The 15195-nt window shown below is 42.9% G+C and overlaps 1 protein-coding gene across 6 annotated transcripts in view; it reads right to left on the reverse strand.

Annotated features, from left to right (window-relative positions):
- Nucleotides 1-14: 14 nt before the first annotated feature.
- Nucleotides 15-15195, reverse strand: part of PHLPP2 (PH domain and leucine rich repeat protein phosphatase 2) — a 72802-nt gene continuing 57621 nt past the window's right edge. For all 6 annotated transcript variants that reach the window (XM_027119363.1, XM_027119361.1, XM_027119362.1 and 3 more), the window contains 6 exons: nucleotides 11511-11673; nucleotides 11172-11302; nucleotides 9687-9797; nucleotides 8652-8846; nucleotides 6957-7188; nucleotides 15-4755 (listed from right to left, as the gene is read on the reverse strand). In XM_027119363.1, coding sequence (XP_026975164.1) covers nucleotides 3601-4755; nucleotides 6957-7188; nucleotides 8652-8846; nucleotides 9687-9797; nucleotides 11172-11302; nucleotides 11511-11673 — 1987 coding nt within the window. In that variant the 3' untranslated portion in view covers nucleotides 15-3600. The remainder of the gene's footprint in view (nucleotides 4756-6956; nucleotides 7189-8651; nucleotides 8847-9686; nucleotides 9798-11171; nucleotides 11303-11510; nucleotides 11674-15195) is intronic.

Raw genomic sequence — 15195 nt, forward strand, 5'->3', positions numbered from 1 at the left:
ACAAAGCCATGAAAAAGATTCCATTTTATTTTATTTATTATTATTGTTATTGTTATTTATTATTTTTTTTTTTTACAAACAATAGATTTGCTGCAACATGCTCTGGCTCATATTATTGAATTAAAAAATTTAACACATTTCAAAAATATCAAAAATACACTATAATGAGTCTTAGGACTACAATATGACAATGATTGCACAAAACCATAAGATATGAACTCACTGTCTGGATGACATCCACTGGCAACAGTGAGAGAAAACCCTACAGCTTCTGAGAGATGTGTGTGAAATTTCGAAGGAGCTTATGTGTGATTGAATGATCATCAAATGAGGGAAACAGAGCAGGATTTACTGTAGCTGCTTTTCTCAACCCAGGAAGTGCTTACCCAACTATGGGGCAAAAGTCACTAACTGGAGAGAAAGATTAACTTGCCATTGGGGGAGTCTGAAAGTCCTCACCCAGGGGGAAGTGAAAAGTGACACAAGACAGTTCTATAGTGATGCTGAGGACATCACTGAATGGCTTGGAGACTATTTAATAGTTGGTACATTTATCAATAACAGCCAAGTGCTCCCTTATGGAGGTCTCTTCATTAGTAATTATTGAGTAGATAGAGAAGGCGAGCCTGTGGCTTCCAAGTACCTGCTTTTGCTGAAAGCCTACATGGAAAGGAGGGCATCATTTGATATTCGGTAGATCAGCCAAACCTCACTGGCTCCATCTCCTAGAAAATAGCACCCAATGATCACCAAGCTGCTTGTGTTGGCTCTTCTATACACCAGGAAAATGAATTCATCAACTTATTGCACACATACACTCTACAGTAGTATAATAAAGCCCTCTCTTGTAATGAGGAGTGGTAATTCAATGACTCTATGGTAGCACGGTAGATGTATGACATACTAGCATTCAAATTTTCAAATGTATTTTCAATCCATTTGGATAAAAATAAAAATACCATGGCTGCCAAGACTTGTGTATTTTTCTTTCTTCCATGGGACTCCTGGACTGCTCCCATTAAGCAGGAGTGATGTTCTTTCAGAAATTCTCTTAAACGTCTTTATTAAATGGGAGGTACTCACAAGGACCTGAGAATCATGCAGAGGCTGGGATCTCTGGGCTAGAGATCAACGGGCCTCTGCCCACCTGGGGAACACATCTCTGGGTGAAGTCCTGGGAAGTAGATTACATTCACCTGGAGACAGATTACTGGCTTTCACCACCTGACAACCTAATCAGATCACACAATAACTGTAAATGACTTCATAGGTCAAAAGAGTTCTGTGTATTTTTGGTGACGGGCTATGGCCTTTTCATCCCCTGTTTTAACAAAGAGCAATTATAGAGGGAAATGAATCAAAGGAAGTTACAAAAAAGAGTAGTCAGTTTTGGTGTAGCCTATATTAAAGGTTTTCATACAACCTAACATTTCCTGAACATAAATCTACCACATAAAAGAACATCTGGAACTTTAGGGTCCTTCTGACTAAAAAGTAAATACATTTACTTTTAGTAAAGTCATTTCATAACTGGGTTTTGTGGTGGTTCCAATTAGTAGGGTGGGAAGCTAAGACAAGAAAAGGTTCACAGATAAAGGATAATTTTTAAAAGACTATACTATTGAAGTGGTATATTCCCAAAATAATTTCCAACACTGTCTTCTTGGGTTTTTTCCGTCATTTTCATTCCCCCCCCCCTAATTTTTCTATTAAAAAATAAGGCGGCAACATACTACTGTTCCCATCTTTCTTACAGCACCTGAACTTTGCATGAACCACTATGTTTCCCACTTCAAATCAAGACCTGAGTTCTAAAATTTTGCAGTAGCTAACCAGTAGTTTGACACAGAAAAGCTGTGTTCCTGGTAATTTGGGGACTCATTCAGATCCTTGATGGGTTGAACACTAGACAGCCATTGGTATGGAACCCCCCCAAGAGTGTACCCCACTGACACACGCACATGGGTACGGGGCCTCTGAGAAGATGAGGATACATAACCATTTGTGGAGTGGTCATCTGGTTTTCTACCACTGCTTTAACAAAACTTCCCTCCGCCCAAAAAAAAAAGACAAATATATGTCTAGATTAACCTTATCTTTAACATTTTGTTTCTCATGAAACAAATTAAAAATGGTTCCACTCTATTTTCTTTTTAATTGTGAAAGTATTTAAAAATTCAAAGCACATTCCCCATTGGGTAACATTAAGCAATGTCAAAACTTCGCAGGAATAAAGAGGAATTAATTTTCCTAAGTAAATCTTCTAAAAGAAAAGGCAACAGAACAGAATTATGGAAGGAACTGCATTTTGCAAGGGTTACATGGAATGTGCAAAAAAAATCAGTAAACCAGGTTTTCTGTAAGCTTAGGATTTTCTCAATTAAGTCTTTCAGAAATTGAGCCCAATACTGTGAAACCATGTGAGATGGATAAGCATTTTCAGAAGAAGACTCTGTTAAACATTAAGAGGTGAACCCTCAACTCACTCCTGATGTTTTAGAAAACCATCTCTCTGCTCTAGAGTAAGAGAAGGAACCTGCCTAACCCGGAAGCTCCATCCATCCATCTGTGCTCGTTCGGCCTCAGTCTGTTCAGAGTCATCTATAACTCAAGGTTACTTGCATGTAAGCAGCAGCAGCCTTGGCCCTACGTGCTAGGAGGCTGACTGCCACCTCCATCACATGTTATGGAAAGAGGCCAATCCCCAAATGCCTCTCTTGTGACCTGCTGGGAGGTTCCTAGCAGGTGTCACATTTGTCAAGGAGTTATTCTTTTTGTGATTTGGGGGGAAGTAGTCTTAGTCCTCACTCCTTCCCTATCTTCATCCGCAAGAGAAGGTCCTACTCCCCTGTGTCTCAGGAACGTTCACAGCCTGACATCCAACAGTTAAATCAATTTCCCAGGGCCCCTCCTAGAACCTCCTAGAACCCTCACAGCCGGCGCCAACACCCGACGATCATCCTGCCTGTGGAGAAAGGCGCTGGGCTGCCTCTAAGAAGACTGGCTCGAGTGCAGATTCAAAAATAAAAAGTTCACAGTCAATGAAAAGTGCTCTCACTACATCACATACATAAATGATCTGTTTGATTGGTTCTACATTTCCAATAAACATCATTTTGATAGGCTGTATTCTCGTAGAGAAGAAGGAAAAGCCATGTGACTAGTCACGTTGCATCCCGTCAGGTTGAGATATAAGGTGATTTCTCTGTCACAGAGATCCAACAGCAGCAATCAGTAAAGGGAGTCAATCTTCAGTTATTTCCTCCACAGAAATAGTCCCTTCCCTGCCCAGGCAGGCAAATTCTCAAAATCATCCTAGGAGAGAAAGGGTTAATGGCAGGTGGTAGGACTGGTACAGGGCAATGCCTGCCTGCTCCCCAGTAGCCCTGGGGATCCCAATGCAGGTTAAATGTGAAACTGAACACTGATGGTGTTTACTAGCTTATCCAGAGCAAGACCCTGACAGCTCTCACCATGTCTGGCTCCGAGTTCTACCCCCCTCTCATCTGTGGTTTAGAAATGCAGAGGCAGAGTGCCCCTGGTAGGGTGCCCTACCCCACACCTCACAGCCTTCCCAGCGCCATGGCCCCCAGGGGAGTACTACAGCGCCGTGTCAAACTCCTCTGCGAGCTCGGTCCGACCCTCTTCGCTGGAATCAGGCTCAGGCCTGCTTTCCTGGTGGTGTTTCATTTGTTCCTTCACTTCTTCTTCGAGGTCACGAGGTACAACGAACTGGTCCTCCGGCTCCAGCTGAGCGGGGGCAGCAAAATAGCCAGTTTTCTTCCTGGGTGCTTCTGTGGCCACTTCGATGAGGTTCAGACTATCTTCCAGGGGCACAATCGAGCCATTGGAGAGCTTCTTTCCGTAGAGACAGGAAGTGGAGGGAGACTTCTGTAACTCCGTCTTGTCTTTGTTCACTGGCAGAAGAATGCCACTATTCACACTGTTCTGTCTTCGGATCCCAAAAACTAACCCTCTAGCACGTTCCTCGAGGCACGGGATAGGAAAATTCTCTCTAAGAGTGAGAGAGTTCTCAAGCTGCCTGCCCCTACAGCAGTGGATATCTACTTCTACTTCCACCTTGCTGCCATTTGTCATGACCCCTTCAACGGGCTGGTCGTCATCACTGTCCAGGCCGTTGTCGGACTGGTTACTGGAGAAAGTCGCACAGGACGGCTGGCGCTGAAACACCCCTGATGTGGGCGTTGGGTGGAGGCTGCAGCGCCTCTCTGGCCTTGAAAGCAAGGCAGCATCCAGGCCAACAGTGTTATGCTCGTCAGAGGCAGTGGATCCCACCTCACTGCTCACCTCTGAAGTGGACATCTCGCTGCTGAACTCAGAGGCAATACCACTACTGGAGGAAGGAGTGGTTGGCTTGGGCGGGTCCTTGATGGTGGCGGTTGAAGCAAATCCCACAGGACCTGGGAGGGTGAGCCCATTCATTTCACAAGTGCAGCCTTCCTCGCCAACGTTCAAATAAACCACCATCGCACCCACATTGTCCTGACAACCATAGCTCTGCGCTAATGTGCACAGCTTCTTGGCAGCCGCTAATGGGTCTTGTACATGGCATACTGCGTTGACTGCTTCTGTGTATGACAAGTGTTCCCACAATGCTTTGTTTCCCAGAATCAGCAACTCATCCTGAATGGTAAGTGGAGTGGAAGATATGTGGGGCTTGGGGAGGATCCAAGGGTAGAGGTATGTACAGCCCAGCAGCCGGGTACAGCAGGTTACCCCATTCACTTTGTTGTCCTAGAGACAAGCAGAATGCAAACTCTGAGAAACAAGCAACAATGACACCGAATTTTATATCTCTCTAGATCACAATGCTTAGGGCTCTACAATAAAACAGAATTGACATGTTATGTGGTTTTTCCTAGGATCTGTGTAATTTTAAGTGGACTTAAGAAAAATAAATGTGTAGAATTCTAAAAGGACAAAATATCAAATGGGTATTATTCTGCAAATAGTTCAGAGGACTGAGTTAAAACCAATTAAAATTAAGTGGCTAAAAGGCACCTCCATCTCAAAAGATATTTGCTCTAACATGAAGTATAGGCCTCAGCATGTTCTTAAATAGAGAAACATCTGTTAGAAAAACAATAAGCAAAACTATCAATTCCCCATCACTAGTATTCTTGGAGGGGCCAAAACTCAGATGGGTCACTAAATATAACTTCTCATTTAAAGGCAGAGTTGGGACTGAAGATACTGAATGGCTAAGAGAATTTTTATAGCTAAAGCACCGAATAATGCCTAAAGTCTGAAATCTGTGGCATGATTTACCTACTCTGTAATGGTTGTACCAAGAACGATGTAATTCTAAACTCAGAGGAAAAGGAATAACCCTGGTTGCAGGCTGGGAATGTTTATCTGCCAGATGCTTCATATTGATTTCTTCTCAAGATAAAACCAAACAAAACTGCTAAAGCCCTCAATATGCTAATTTCATAGTTGCAGTCATTCTTTGGGTGAAAATTCTGCCTCATTTATAAGAATTTGTCACAAACTCTCGAAATTTATAATCTTATTTTCCTTACCTGTAAAATGAAAATAAAAGCACTTCTTTCATGGGGGTTATTGTGAAGCTTAAACAAAACAGTGAAAGTACAATGCTTAGCAAATAACAAGAAAACAATAAATGTCTGTAGTTATAAAAATGTTTCCTACTTGTCCAGGACTCCCTAAGAAAAATCTGAACATTATCTAAATTCTGCAATAGACTAATCAAGCAAAAAGTTACCTTTTATCTTTCATTTGTTTTGACTGAAAGACTCTCCTAAGACCAAATTTCCAGAATCTCCACAGCATCAACCACATTATAATGATACATTTTTTGGTTTTGTGCTTCCTTGGATGGAATCTTTTATAGTCCTTATTACAGAATTCTGACAGAACAGACAGCCTAGAAGTGGACCCACACATATAGTCGACTGATCTTTGACAAAGGAGCCAAGGGAATTCAGTGAAGAAAGGACAGTCTATTTCAAAACACGGTGCTGGGTCAACTGGACATTCACATGCCAAACATGGTGCTGGGTCAACTGGACATTCACATGCCAAAAAAGAAAAATACCTAGACATGGAGCAGCTTACACCTTTCACAAAAATTAATCCAAAATAAAACACAGACCTAAATGTAAACTTCTAGAAGATAACACAGGAGAAAATCTAAGTGACTTTGGGTTTGGCAATGAGTTTTTAGATACACCACCAAAAGCATGACCCATGAAAGAAGAAAATTGGTAAGCGGGACTTCATTAAACTAGAAACTTCTGCTCTGCAAAAGACAGTTAAAAGAATGAAAGACAAGCCACAGACCGGGAGAAAATATTTGCAAAACATTTCGGATAAGGACTTGTATCCAAAATACACAAAGAACTCAACAATAAAGAAACAATCCAATTAAAAATGGGCAAAAGATCTGAACAAAATTCTGCTTTGCAGTAAACAATGTCCACATGTAATTGCTAAAGTCTTTTTGAAAGCAAAAAACGTTATGCTAACTTCTGAAAAGGGAGAAAAGTTATAGAGATACTGATGCTTCTTTATTAAAAAAAACAATACCAGAGTATACTAAGCCATATACAATATAAAAAGGAAAAATACTGTGAAACTTTTCATTTCAGAACAGGGATGTCAAACTATAAAACTTTTTTTCTTCTGTTTGGAATAACAAACCAGATGAAAATTAACCAAGGAGGACATTTACATTTATTTTACATGCTATATATGTCTCAAGGACCACAAATTAGGATTTTTCATTTCTAATTAATTTGCTTTTTCTTTCTGCTAGTCATTAGCTGCTCCTTAGATTTTCTTTTATTACTATTTTCAGGATTGGATACAATTTACAGGGCTTGATAGGAAGAAAATGGACATTCACTGTTCTATGCAGAACAGCATTCATTAGATTTGGGGAGTGGAGGTGACCGGTGGAGAGCAAGATTCACCTCTGTTATGATGGCTTTTTGGTCCTTCACCCTCTGAGCCTCCTCTGGGTCCTGTTCCAGGCTGAAGACTTTAGACAGGGGCAGTGGCTTCCCACTTCGGCACAGGACTGCTTGGCACGTGCCAACGTTGGCCACGGTCAAGCTAAAGCTACTTGTTGGATCGGCAGTGTCAGGGCGGATATAACAAAGGAGAGCAGAAGAGCCCAGCTTCTGGCCAGCCATTCCTAATTTCCTGTTGAGAAAGAAAAGAAAATGAAAACATGGCAGCTAGTTTTAGAAGAAAGCAGCAGTCCTTCCTGTCCATGACTCCCTTGTTTTTTGCCGTGTGACTGAAGCCTCTTCACCCTCCTCCGTCGGAGGGCAGCCTCTTGATGTGGGTGATGATGGTGAAGACAGCCTTGCCTTCTACTCCTAGCTGAGAAATTTTACCAAAAGGGTCCGGGTAGAGGAGACAAGGTGCGGCTTTCTCTGTTGCTTTTGCTTGTCTGATCATAGACTACAATGACCTAATTCGGTGGCTTCCAACGGTAGCAAATCAGAAACACCTGAAGGGCTTGTTAAAGACAACACTGGGTCCACTCCCAGAGTTTCTGATTCAGTGGGTAAGGGGCTGGCCCAATAATCTACATTCCAATAAGTTTCTGGTGATGCTGAGGCTGCTCGTCCTAGAACAACACTTTGTGAACCACTTACTTAGGCTGTAAGTTCCCTGAAGGGAGGCCCATAATTTTCCTTGTATTTCTCCCATACACACGCCATCCATCCCCCTCAGCGCTTGGTACACAATGCTAAGTACAGAGCAGATGCTATCAGAAAGATCTGGTTTCAAATTCCAGCTCTGCCATTTACGGGCTATAGATCCTCAGGAAGTTGATGCTCCGAGAAATTTTTCTGATTAAAATACCCACCTCCACGGCTTGTTTTGAAAATTAAAGATACAGTATGAAAAATGCTTGGTACAGTGCCCAGCTCTTGGGAAGTGCTTCATAAACTGAGTTTCCTTTCCCACACCCTTTATTTTGCCAAGTCCCTAGGCTCAATTCTATTACTGAAAAACAGAATCCTTTCCCAACATCTTTGTGTTATAATGACAGATAAAACCACCTCGGGCTCCAGGTTGTTCCGTTTCAACCTTGATTATACGAAGGTACACCCTCTCAGTTGTATGTACCCTTTATGCAGCCCACCTGATGTGCAAGATGCTCTATTAGCCACTAAGAGATTTTCAACAGTTTGGTTTATAGGGTTTTTGCCCTTAAGTGGCTTAGATTTCAGTGAGGAGATTACTTGGTAAATCCCCAATAATAAGTATTTTAAACACAAGAATCTGATGAGTGCTTAACCTTTTGTAGGTCTCTTATAAAGGATTACCACCTTCCTTCCCCAAAATGCGCATACACACACACAACCTTTTGCGCATGATTTCTGGGCTTTCCAGCTTCTCAGCAGCCTTCGGTTTCAACAGAGAAAACAGATGCCTCCACAGCCTCTTCAAAGAGCCAAAGTCCCCACATTCCATGCTGATGGAGAGAATGGTCACAGAACAAAGAGCAAGATCTCACCTTGCCCCTGTACTTATAACTGAGTACTTATACTTATACAGTACTTATAACTGAGACCCTGACCTTCTGGCTTAGTGAGATTTATTTTCCAAAAGCAGGGCCGAGTTAGGAATTATTCAACCCACCTGCTTACCTGTGAGATACCAAGAAGGTGTGAGCCATGAAAACTGTGTCATTTGTTGACTGCTGTACCTCTTCCAAAAGCACATCTGCCATGGTACACTGGAGTAGGCGAGGGAGCTCCTCATTTCGGTCCCCATCAAACATGCCATACACAGCTCCCACGCCCTCTGCAAAGTTATCCACAGCTAGAGCAGATATACATAGCCTATCACAGAAACAGGAGAAAGACAAACAACGAAGAAAGTTAGTGGTAAAGCATTCTTCTCCAGGGAGGCTTCTTTAAAAAAGTAAGTATTGATTGAGGGTGGAGAAGAATAGTAGTAAATCCTAATCTACACATGAAAAAAAGTGTTACAGAAGATAAGTAAGCAGCATCTTAAAGAGTTGATGCCATAAGAAAAGGGGGAATTCAGCCACATTCAGGAGCAGTACATATTAGCTCTGCAATGCTGTGGAAGGCTGGGAAAATTAGATGTTTTCTCTTCGTAGTGATTAAGGACTAGTATCAACACCCTTCAGCCAAACACTCCCCCAGCTGCACAACATACCTGTGGTTGCAGAAGTTGAGTTTATTATGCCTTGCAACAAGAGAAAGCACACCATGGGACTCTGGGGTATATAAGAGGGTATTGGAAAAACTCTAGTACAGGATTTGTGTCTGCCTGGGTCATTTTGGGGAAGATCTAACAAAGTGGGGGATCATACTAGATTGGGTGCTGTCAGAAAGCAGGGCTATTCTATGGTTGCGTACCTCAATAAATCTTATCTACAGGGAAAGAAGATTAGCATGGGGACAAAGCTGTGATTGATAAAGAAAGTAGCAGTCACCCATCTTAGTCATGAGATGGGGTGTGGGTGTTTTGTGGACTGCACATTCATTTTGTTTTGTCTTACTGGATCATGGTCTCAGAGGAATCTTATCTGATGTTGGCATTCTGTGATTTGTTTATGTCCAACAGGAGAACAACATGGCCTAGCTTTCAGCACCAGATCCTTTCCCAGATGTCAGGGGAACTTTCTCAGTCTCCATGGCCATGATACTCACTTGTTTCTCTGCCCTGCCATCTCAGCCAGTCCATGGCTCCAGAAGGTTGATGTAACTGTAGAATCAGTGGTTGGCAAAGGTTTCTGATCAATTTTCAGGGTGGTGATATGGCTGTGGGAAGTGGAGGAAGGGAAGTTTAAACCGTATATGCTTCTGTACTTTACAGAAGCTATCCCAACAATAATTTACGTTTTTATAAAATAATCTGTTGACAGACCAAGACTAATTTCCAGAGAGACCAAAGAAAGTAGTATGCTGACCCACTAGCCAAGAAGAGAGAGAGGGCTTCCCTGGTGGCGCAGTGGTTGAGAGCCCGCCTGCCAATACAGGGGAAACGGGTTCGTGCCCCGGTCTGGGAAGATCCCATATGCCGCGGAGCGGCTGGGCCCGTGAGCCATGGCCGCTGAGCCTGTGCATCTGGAGCCTGTGCTCCGCAACGGGAGAGGCCACAGCAGTGAGAGGCCCGCGTTATCGCAAAAAAAAAAAAAAAAAAAAAGAAGAGAGAGAAAGGAAAGGGGTAGGAGGAAGAAATAGGGGCCAATTTTGTTATAATCGATGCCGTTCATTTCAATGAAAAACTAAGCACAACAAAGATTTCTAAGTTTCAACTGTCTACTTGTTTTAAGTATTTTGATACAGTGGAGTCTTGGTACAATGAATGAGCTTGCATTGTCTTAGATGTAATGTAATGCGATCTGTGCCACCTAAATTACCTATGCCTGCTGTATAATCACACCCACTCAGGATGGCTGTTCTCTTGCTCTCTGTATGACCCTGCCCAACCAGTGCCTGCCTCACCCACACCCTACTCGCCTGACTGACCTTCCCTCTGAATCACAGAACCTGATCGGTAAATGCCTGCATACCTACCTCCCCACCCCCACGTCACTCGGCCCCAGCTAGTGACTGTTCTCATCTTTAGATCAGAACTCTCTCTACTATGAGAGTTTATCAAAGGGCTGGCAAGGGGGCGTGCCTCTGCTCGTTTCCCAGGTAACTGATGAGCCAATCTCCCTCTATAACTGGTAACCTCCCTCTCCCCCAGTAGTAAAGACACTACCATGTCCTGCCCACCAGATGCTGCACACGGTGGGGTGTTGCTCCGGGACCTTGCTTCAGACATGTAAGATCCTCCTACCCGTTAAAACATGATGTCTCTGTTGCTGACTCTGGGCTCTTTCTTTGGCCTCGAGGTTGGGCAAGTACAGGGCTTGCAGGCCTGTGGGGTGCAGCCCCACACCTGCCCTGTAAAGATACTGGGGTACGGCTGAGCAGTACCCACGATGTTGAGTTCGAATATCTATGGGCTGACTGCTGGACAGAACACCCATCGAAAACTGACTCAAAGAAGAGAACTGAGGCGCTTTATGATCTAATTAATTCTACTCCTTTAATGAACTGAGGTCTCCACAGTCCTTAAGAAGAACCACACAAGGCTGGTGGGAGTTACAGCACATGTGGATTCAACTTCGTAAGTCTTCCTACCTAAATGTGTCTAGCGTCTTGTGTTCCAGAACCAGATTTGTATTTCCAGTTAGGTCCAGGTCTTGTAAAGTAGCAGGCAGAGACTCTGGAATCAGGATTTCGGTCAAGTCGTTGCAACTTAGGTCTACAAACTGAGAGGAAAACACAGAGATTAAGTTAATTCTTAACTCCCTAAGGGTCAATGTCCTACTATATCCTCAAAGGGAATTTAATTTCTTCCCAGAAGTCAATTAAATATACTGTGATCCCAAACCGCCACTTTCCTCTTCCTTAGAAGAGAACTGTCTCAGTCACACCCCTCCCATCACCCCCAGACACCATTCCAGCACACAGAAGTACCTGTATCTGAGGCAACTGCAGTATTTCCGGGAAAATGCTAATGTGGTTGGAGTGCGCCACCAGAGTGTGCAGCCTTTTGCAGTTTGCGATGGTCGTGGGGATGGTTTTAAGCTTGTTGCCACTTAGGTTCAGTTCCTCCAATTGCTCCAATTTATTTAGTTTGCTGTAAAGGAAACACCAAAATACCATACTGCACCCAAATGAGCAGCTGCCAAACAAGTTCCACAGCTGCCAGAGTACAGAGGTGACCGACCTGCTGCCCAATGACCAGCCAGAATGAAACAGCCACGAGGGTGGACAAACACTCTCGCCGAGCCTCAGCCGCATCTCCCTCCCTCTCAGTGCATTTCAAGGGCTGAACCCTCCTTGCGCTTCTACTGCAGCTGCTGGATCTTTAGGGCATGAACATCTTCCTATTATCTGACTTCTAGGAAGCGGCTGAATTGGCATCAGCCTAGGGTTGGTCGACCAGTTACAGTACTTGCTTTGCCACTAACTAGTTGCAAAATACTGGGTAGATTAGTGTCAGCGGACATCAACAGCCTTGGCTATAACGTAAAGAAGTTGTACTAAATCATCACTAAGATTGTTTTTAGTTTTATTTATTTTTAATTTATTTTTTAAAATTTAATTAACTTATTTAATTCTTGGCTGCTTTGGGTCTTAGTTGCGGCACGCGGGATCTTTGTTGTGTTGCACAGGCTCTTTGATGTCATGCACAGGCTCTTTGTTGTGGCGCGTGGGCGTCTCTCTAGTTGCGGTGCGCAGGCTCCAGAGAGCGTGGGCTGTGTAGTTTGTGGCACGCGGACTCTCTAACTGAGGTGCGAGGGCTTAGTTGCCCCGAGGCATGTGGGATCCTAGTTCCCCGACCAGGGATTGAACCCGCGTCCCCTGCATTGGAAGGCAGATTCTTTAGCACTGGACCACCAGAGAATTCCCTCCTTTTAGTTTTAAATTTCTAGGGACTTCCCTGGTGGCAAAGTGGTATAGAGTCCTCCTGCTAGTGCAGGGGACACAGGTTCAAGCCCTGGTCCGGGAAGATCCCACATGCCGCAGAGCAACTAAGCCTGTGCGCCACAACTACTGAGCCTGTGTACCACAACCACTGAAGCCCACATGCCTAGAACCCGTGCTCCGCAACAAGAGAAGCCACCGCAATGAGAAGCATGCACAGCGAAACGAAGAGTAGCCACCCGCTCGCCGCAGCTAGGGAAAACCCTTGTGCAGCAACAAAGACCCAACACGGCCAAAACTAAATAAATAAAATAAATTAAAAAAAAATAATAAATTTCTACAGTTATTCATAACATAATCCACCTTCAGTAAACATTTATCAAGTGCCTAGAATGCACACAGTGCTGTGCTAGGGACTGTGATGCAGGCGATTCACACTGTCCCTCCAGTAAGCAAAGTTTTCCACACAGTAAGCAAAACATCTTAAGATGGCCTAACACCTTTATCAGATTATTACAAATTGCTCTGATTTCTCTTTATCTACCAATTTTAAACACTGTAAAAATAATAAACTGTTGTAACACAGAAAGTTTAGCAAATAAAGAAAATAAATCAATGATAATACCAATCTGAAAAAATTACTATTTTCATTTTGCTGAATTTCCTGCTAAATTTTTCATATGTAGATTTTACATGAAATTTATATCCTGCCCTTTTCACATATCATAAATATTGATAATTTTCATTGCTAGAAAATTGATAAATACTTTGTAATAGTTAAGCTCAGTAAAATTGTTTTCTTTCTTATTACAATAGTAATACTCACTGAAAAAAATTGAAAAATAAAGATGAACATAAAAAAAAAACCTTTTAATCCCACAACCAGATTTAATCTCCGACGACAATTTGGTGGAGAGTAGTCTTGGCCTTTTTAATGCATGAAACTCTATGTTTCAAATTAAAACATGATGCTTATCATATGTATTATTTAATAACTTGCTTTTTTTTTTACTTAATAATATATTTTTAAAATATTCCCATGTCCAAATTTCACGCTTTTCTCTTACACAATTCCGTACTTGGATCCTTCTGACTTATAGATAGAAACGCAGCATCTGTATCTCATTCAGTGTCTTAACTAAGCACCCAGAACTGTGCTAGATTCTGAAAATAGTCCAAAGGAAACAAAAGACTTGGGATTGTGCCTGTGCAATTATAACACTGTTCAGGAGATAACTTGACAGGAGATTTATTATTCAGTATGGAACATACATTTTCTTTAAAATAATGCTCTGAATTCCATTCATTCATTCATTTAGGCTCTGTTGGGTCTTTCGTTGCTGCGCGCGGGCTTTCTCTAGTCGTGGCGAGCGGGGGCTACTCTTCGTTGTGGTGCGCAGGCTTCTCATTTGGTGGCTTCTCTTGCTGCGGAGCACGGGCTCTAGGTGCACAGACTTCAGTAGTTGTGGCTCATGGGCTCAGTAGTTGTGGCGCATGGGTTCAGTTGCTCTGCGGCATGTGGGATCTTCCTGGACCAGGGCTCGAACGAGTGTCACCTGCACTGGCAGGCGGATTCTTAACCACTGCGCCACCAGGGAAGTCACCCATTTAGTTTTATCATCTGTATTCAGATTATTCTAATTTTGTGTCATCTCCTGTTGATCCTTGTCCTTACTTCTAACTTCTTAGTTTCATATTCTTAGGTGTGTTTTAAGTTTTCTATCAGCCTGCTTTTGACCACTCCAACAGTAAGAGTGTCGTCAAATTAGATGGAATTCATTAGTTTCAGAGTATTACATCTGGTATCTCCCAACAGCTTCATAAACTAATGTAACTTGTCAGTGGTGCGTCATTTGCACTTTATATGAACATATTTGAGGCCAACTGAATGAATCTGATAGGATTTCAAGAGATCTATCACATCCTGAAATTAAGATTCTGTATTCACTTTAAAAGCCATTGTTCAGGGACTTCCCTGGTGGCCCAATGGTTAAGAATCCGCCTGCCAATGCAGGGGACACAGGTTCAAGCCCTCGTCCAAGAAGATCCCACATGCCCCAGAGCAACTAAGCTCATGTGCCACAACTACAGAGCCTGTGCTCTAGAGCCCGCGAGAAACAACTACTGAAGCCCGCACGCCTAGAGCCCATGCTCCACAACAAAGAGAAGCCACCACAGGGCTTCCCTGGTGGTGCAGTGGTTGAGAGTCCACCTGCCGATGCAAGGGACATGGGTTAGTGCCCCGGTCCAGGAAGATCCCACATGCCGCGGAGCGGCTAGGTGCGTGAGCCATGGCCACTGAACCTGCGCGTCCGGAGCCTCTGCTCCACAACAGGAGAGGCCACAACAGTGAGAGGCCCACGTACTGAAAAAAAAAAAAAAAAGAGAGAGAGAAGCCACCACAATGAGAAGCCCATACACTGCAACAAAGAGTAGCCCCCGCTCACCACAACTCGAGAAAGCCCCCACGCAGCAATGAAGACCCAATGCAGCCAGAAAAAAAAGAAAAAAAATTAATTAATAAAAGCCATTCTTCAAATTCTTTCAAGGAAGCAATCAATATCTCCAAATATCTCATTTTATAATCACAAAAATTACAATTTCTACGTTTTTCAACTTTAACACATTTCTAAGAAAATTTGTGAAACAAAATTAGAATAAAAATACAGTTTTCTTTTCATTCAAATTGTATCAAACATGATATAATTTTATATGAAATATATATATAAAA

The sequence above is a fragment of the Aethalodelphis obliquidens genome, unplaced genomic scaffold, assembly GCF_003676395.1.
Source record: "Aethalodelphis obliquidens isolate GAN/ISIS:26980383/991018 unplaced genomic scaffold, ASM367639v1 scaffold20, whole genome shotgun sequence".
Lineage (NCBI taxonomy): Eukaryota > Metazoa > Chordata > Mammalia > Artiodactyla > Delphinidae > Aethalodelphis > Aethalodelphis obliquidens.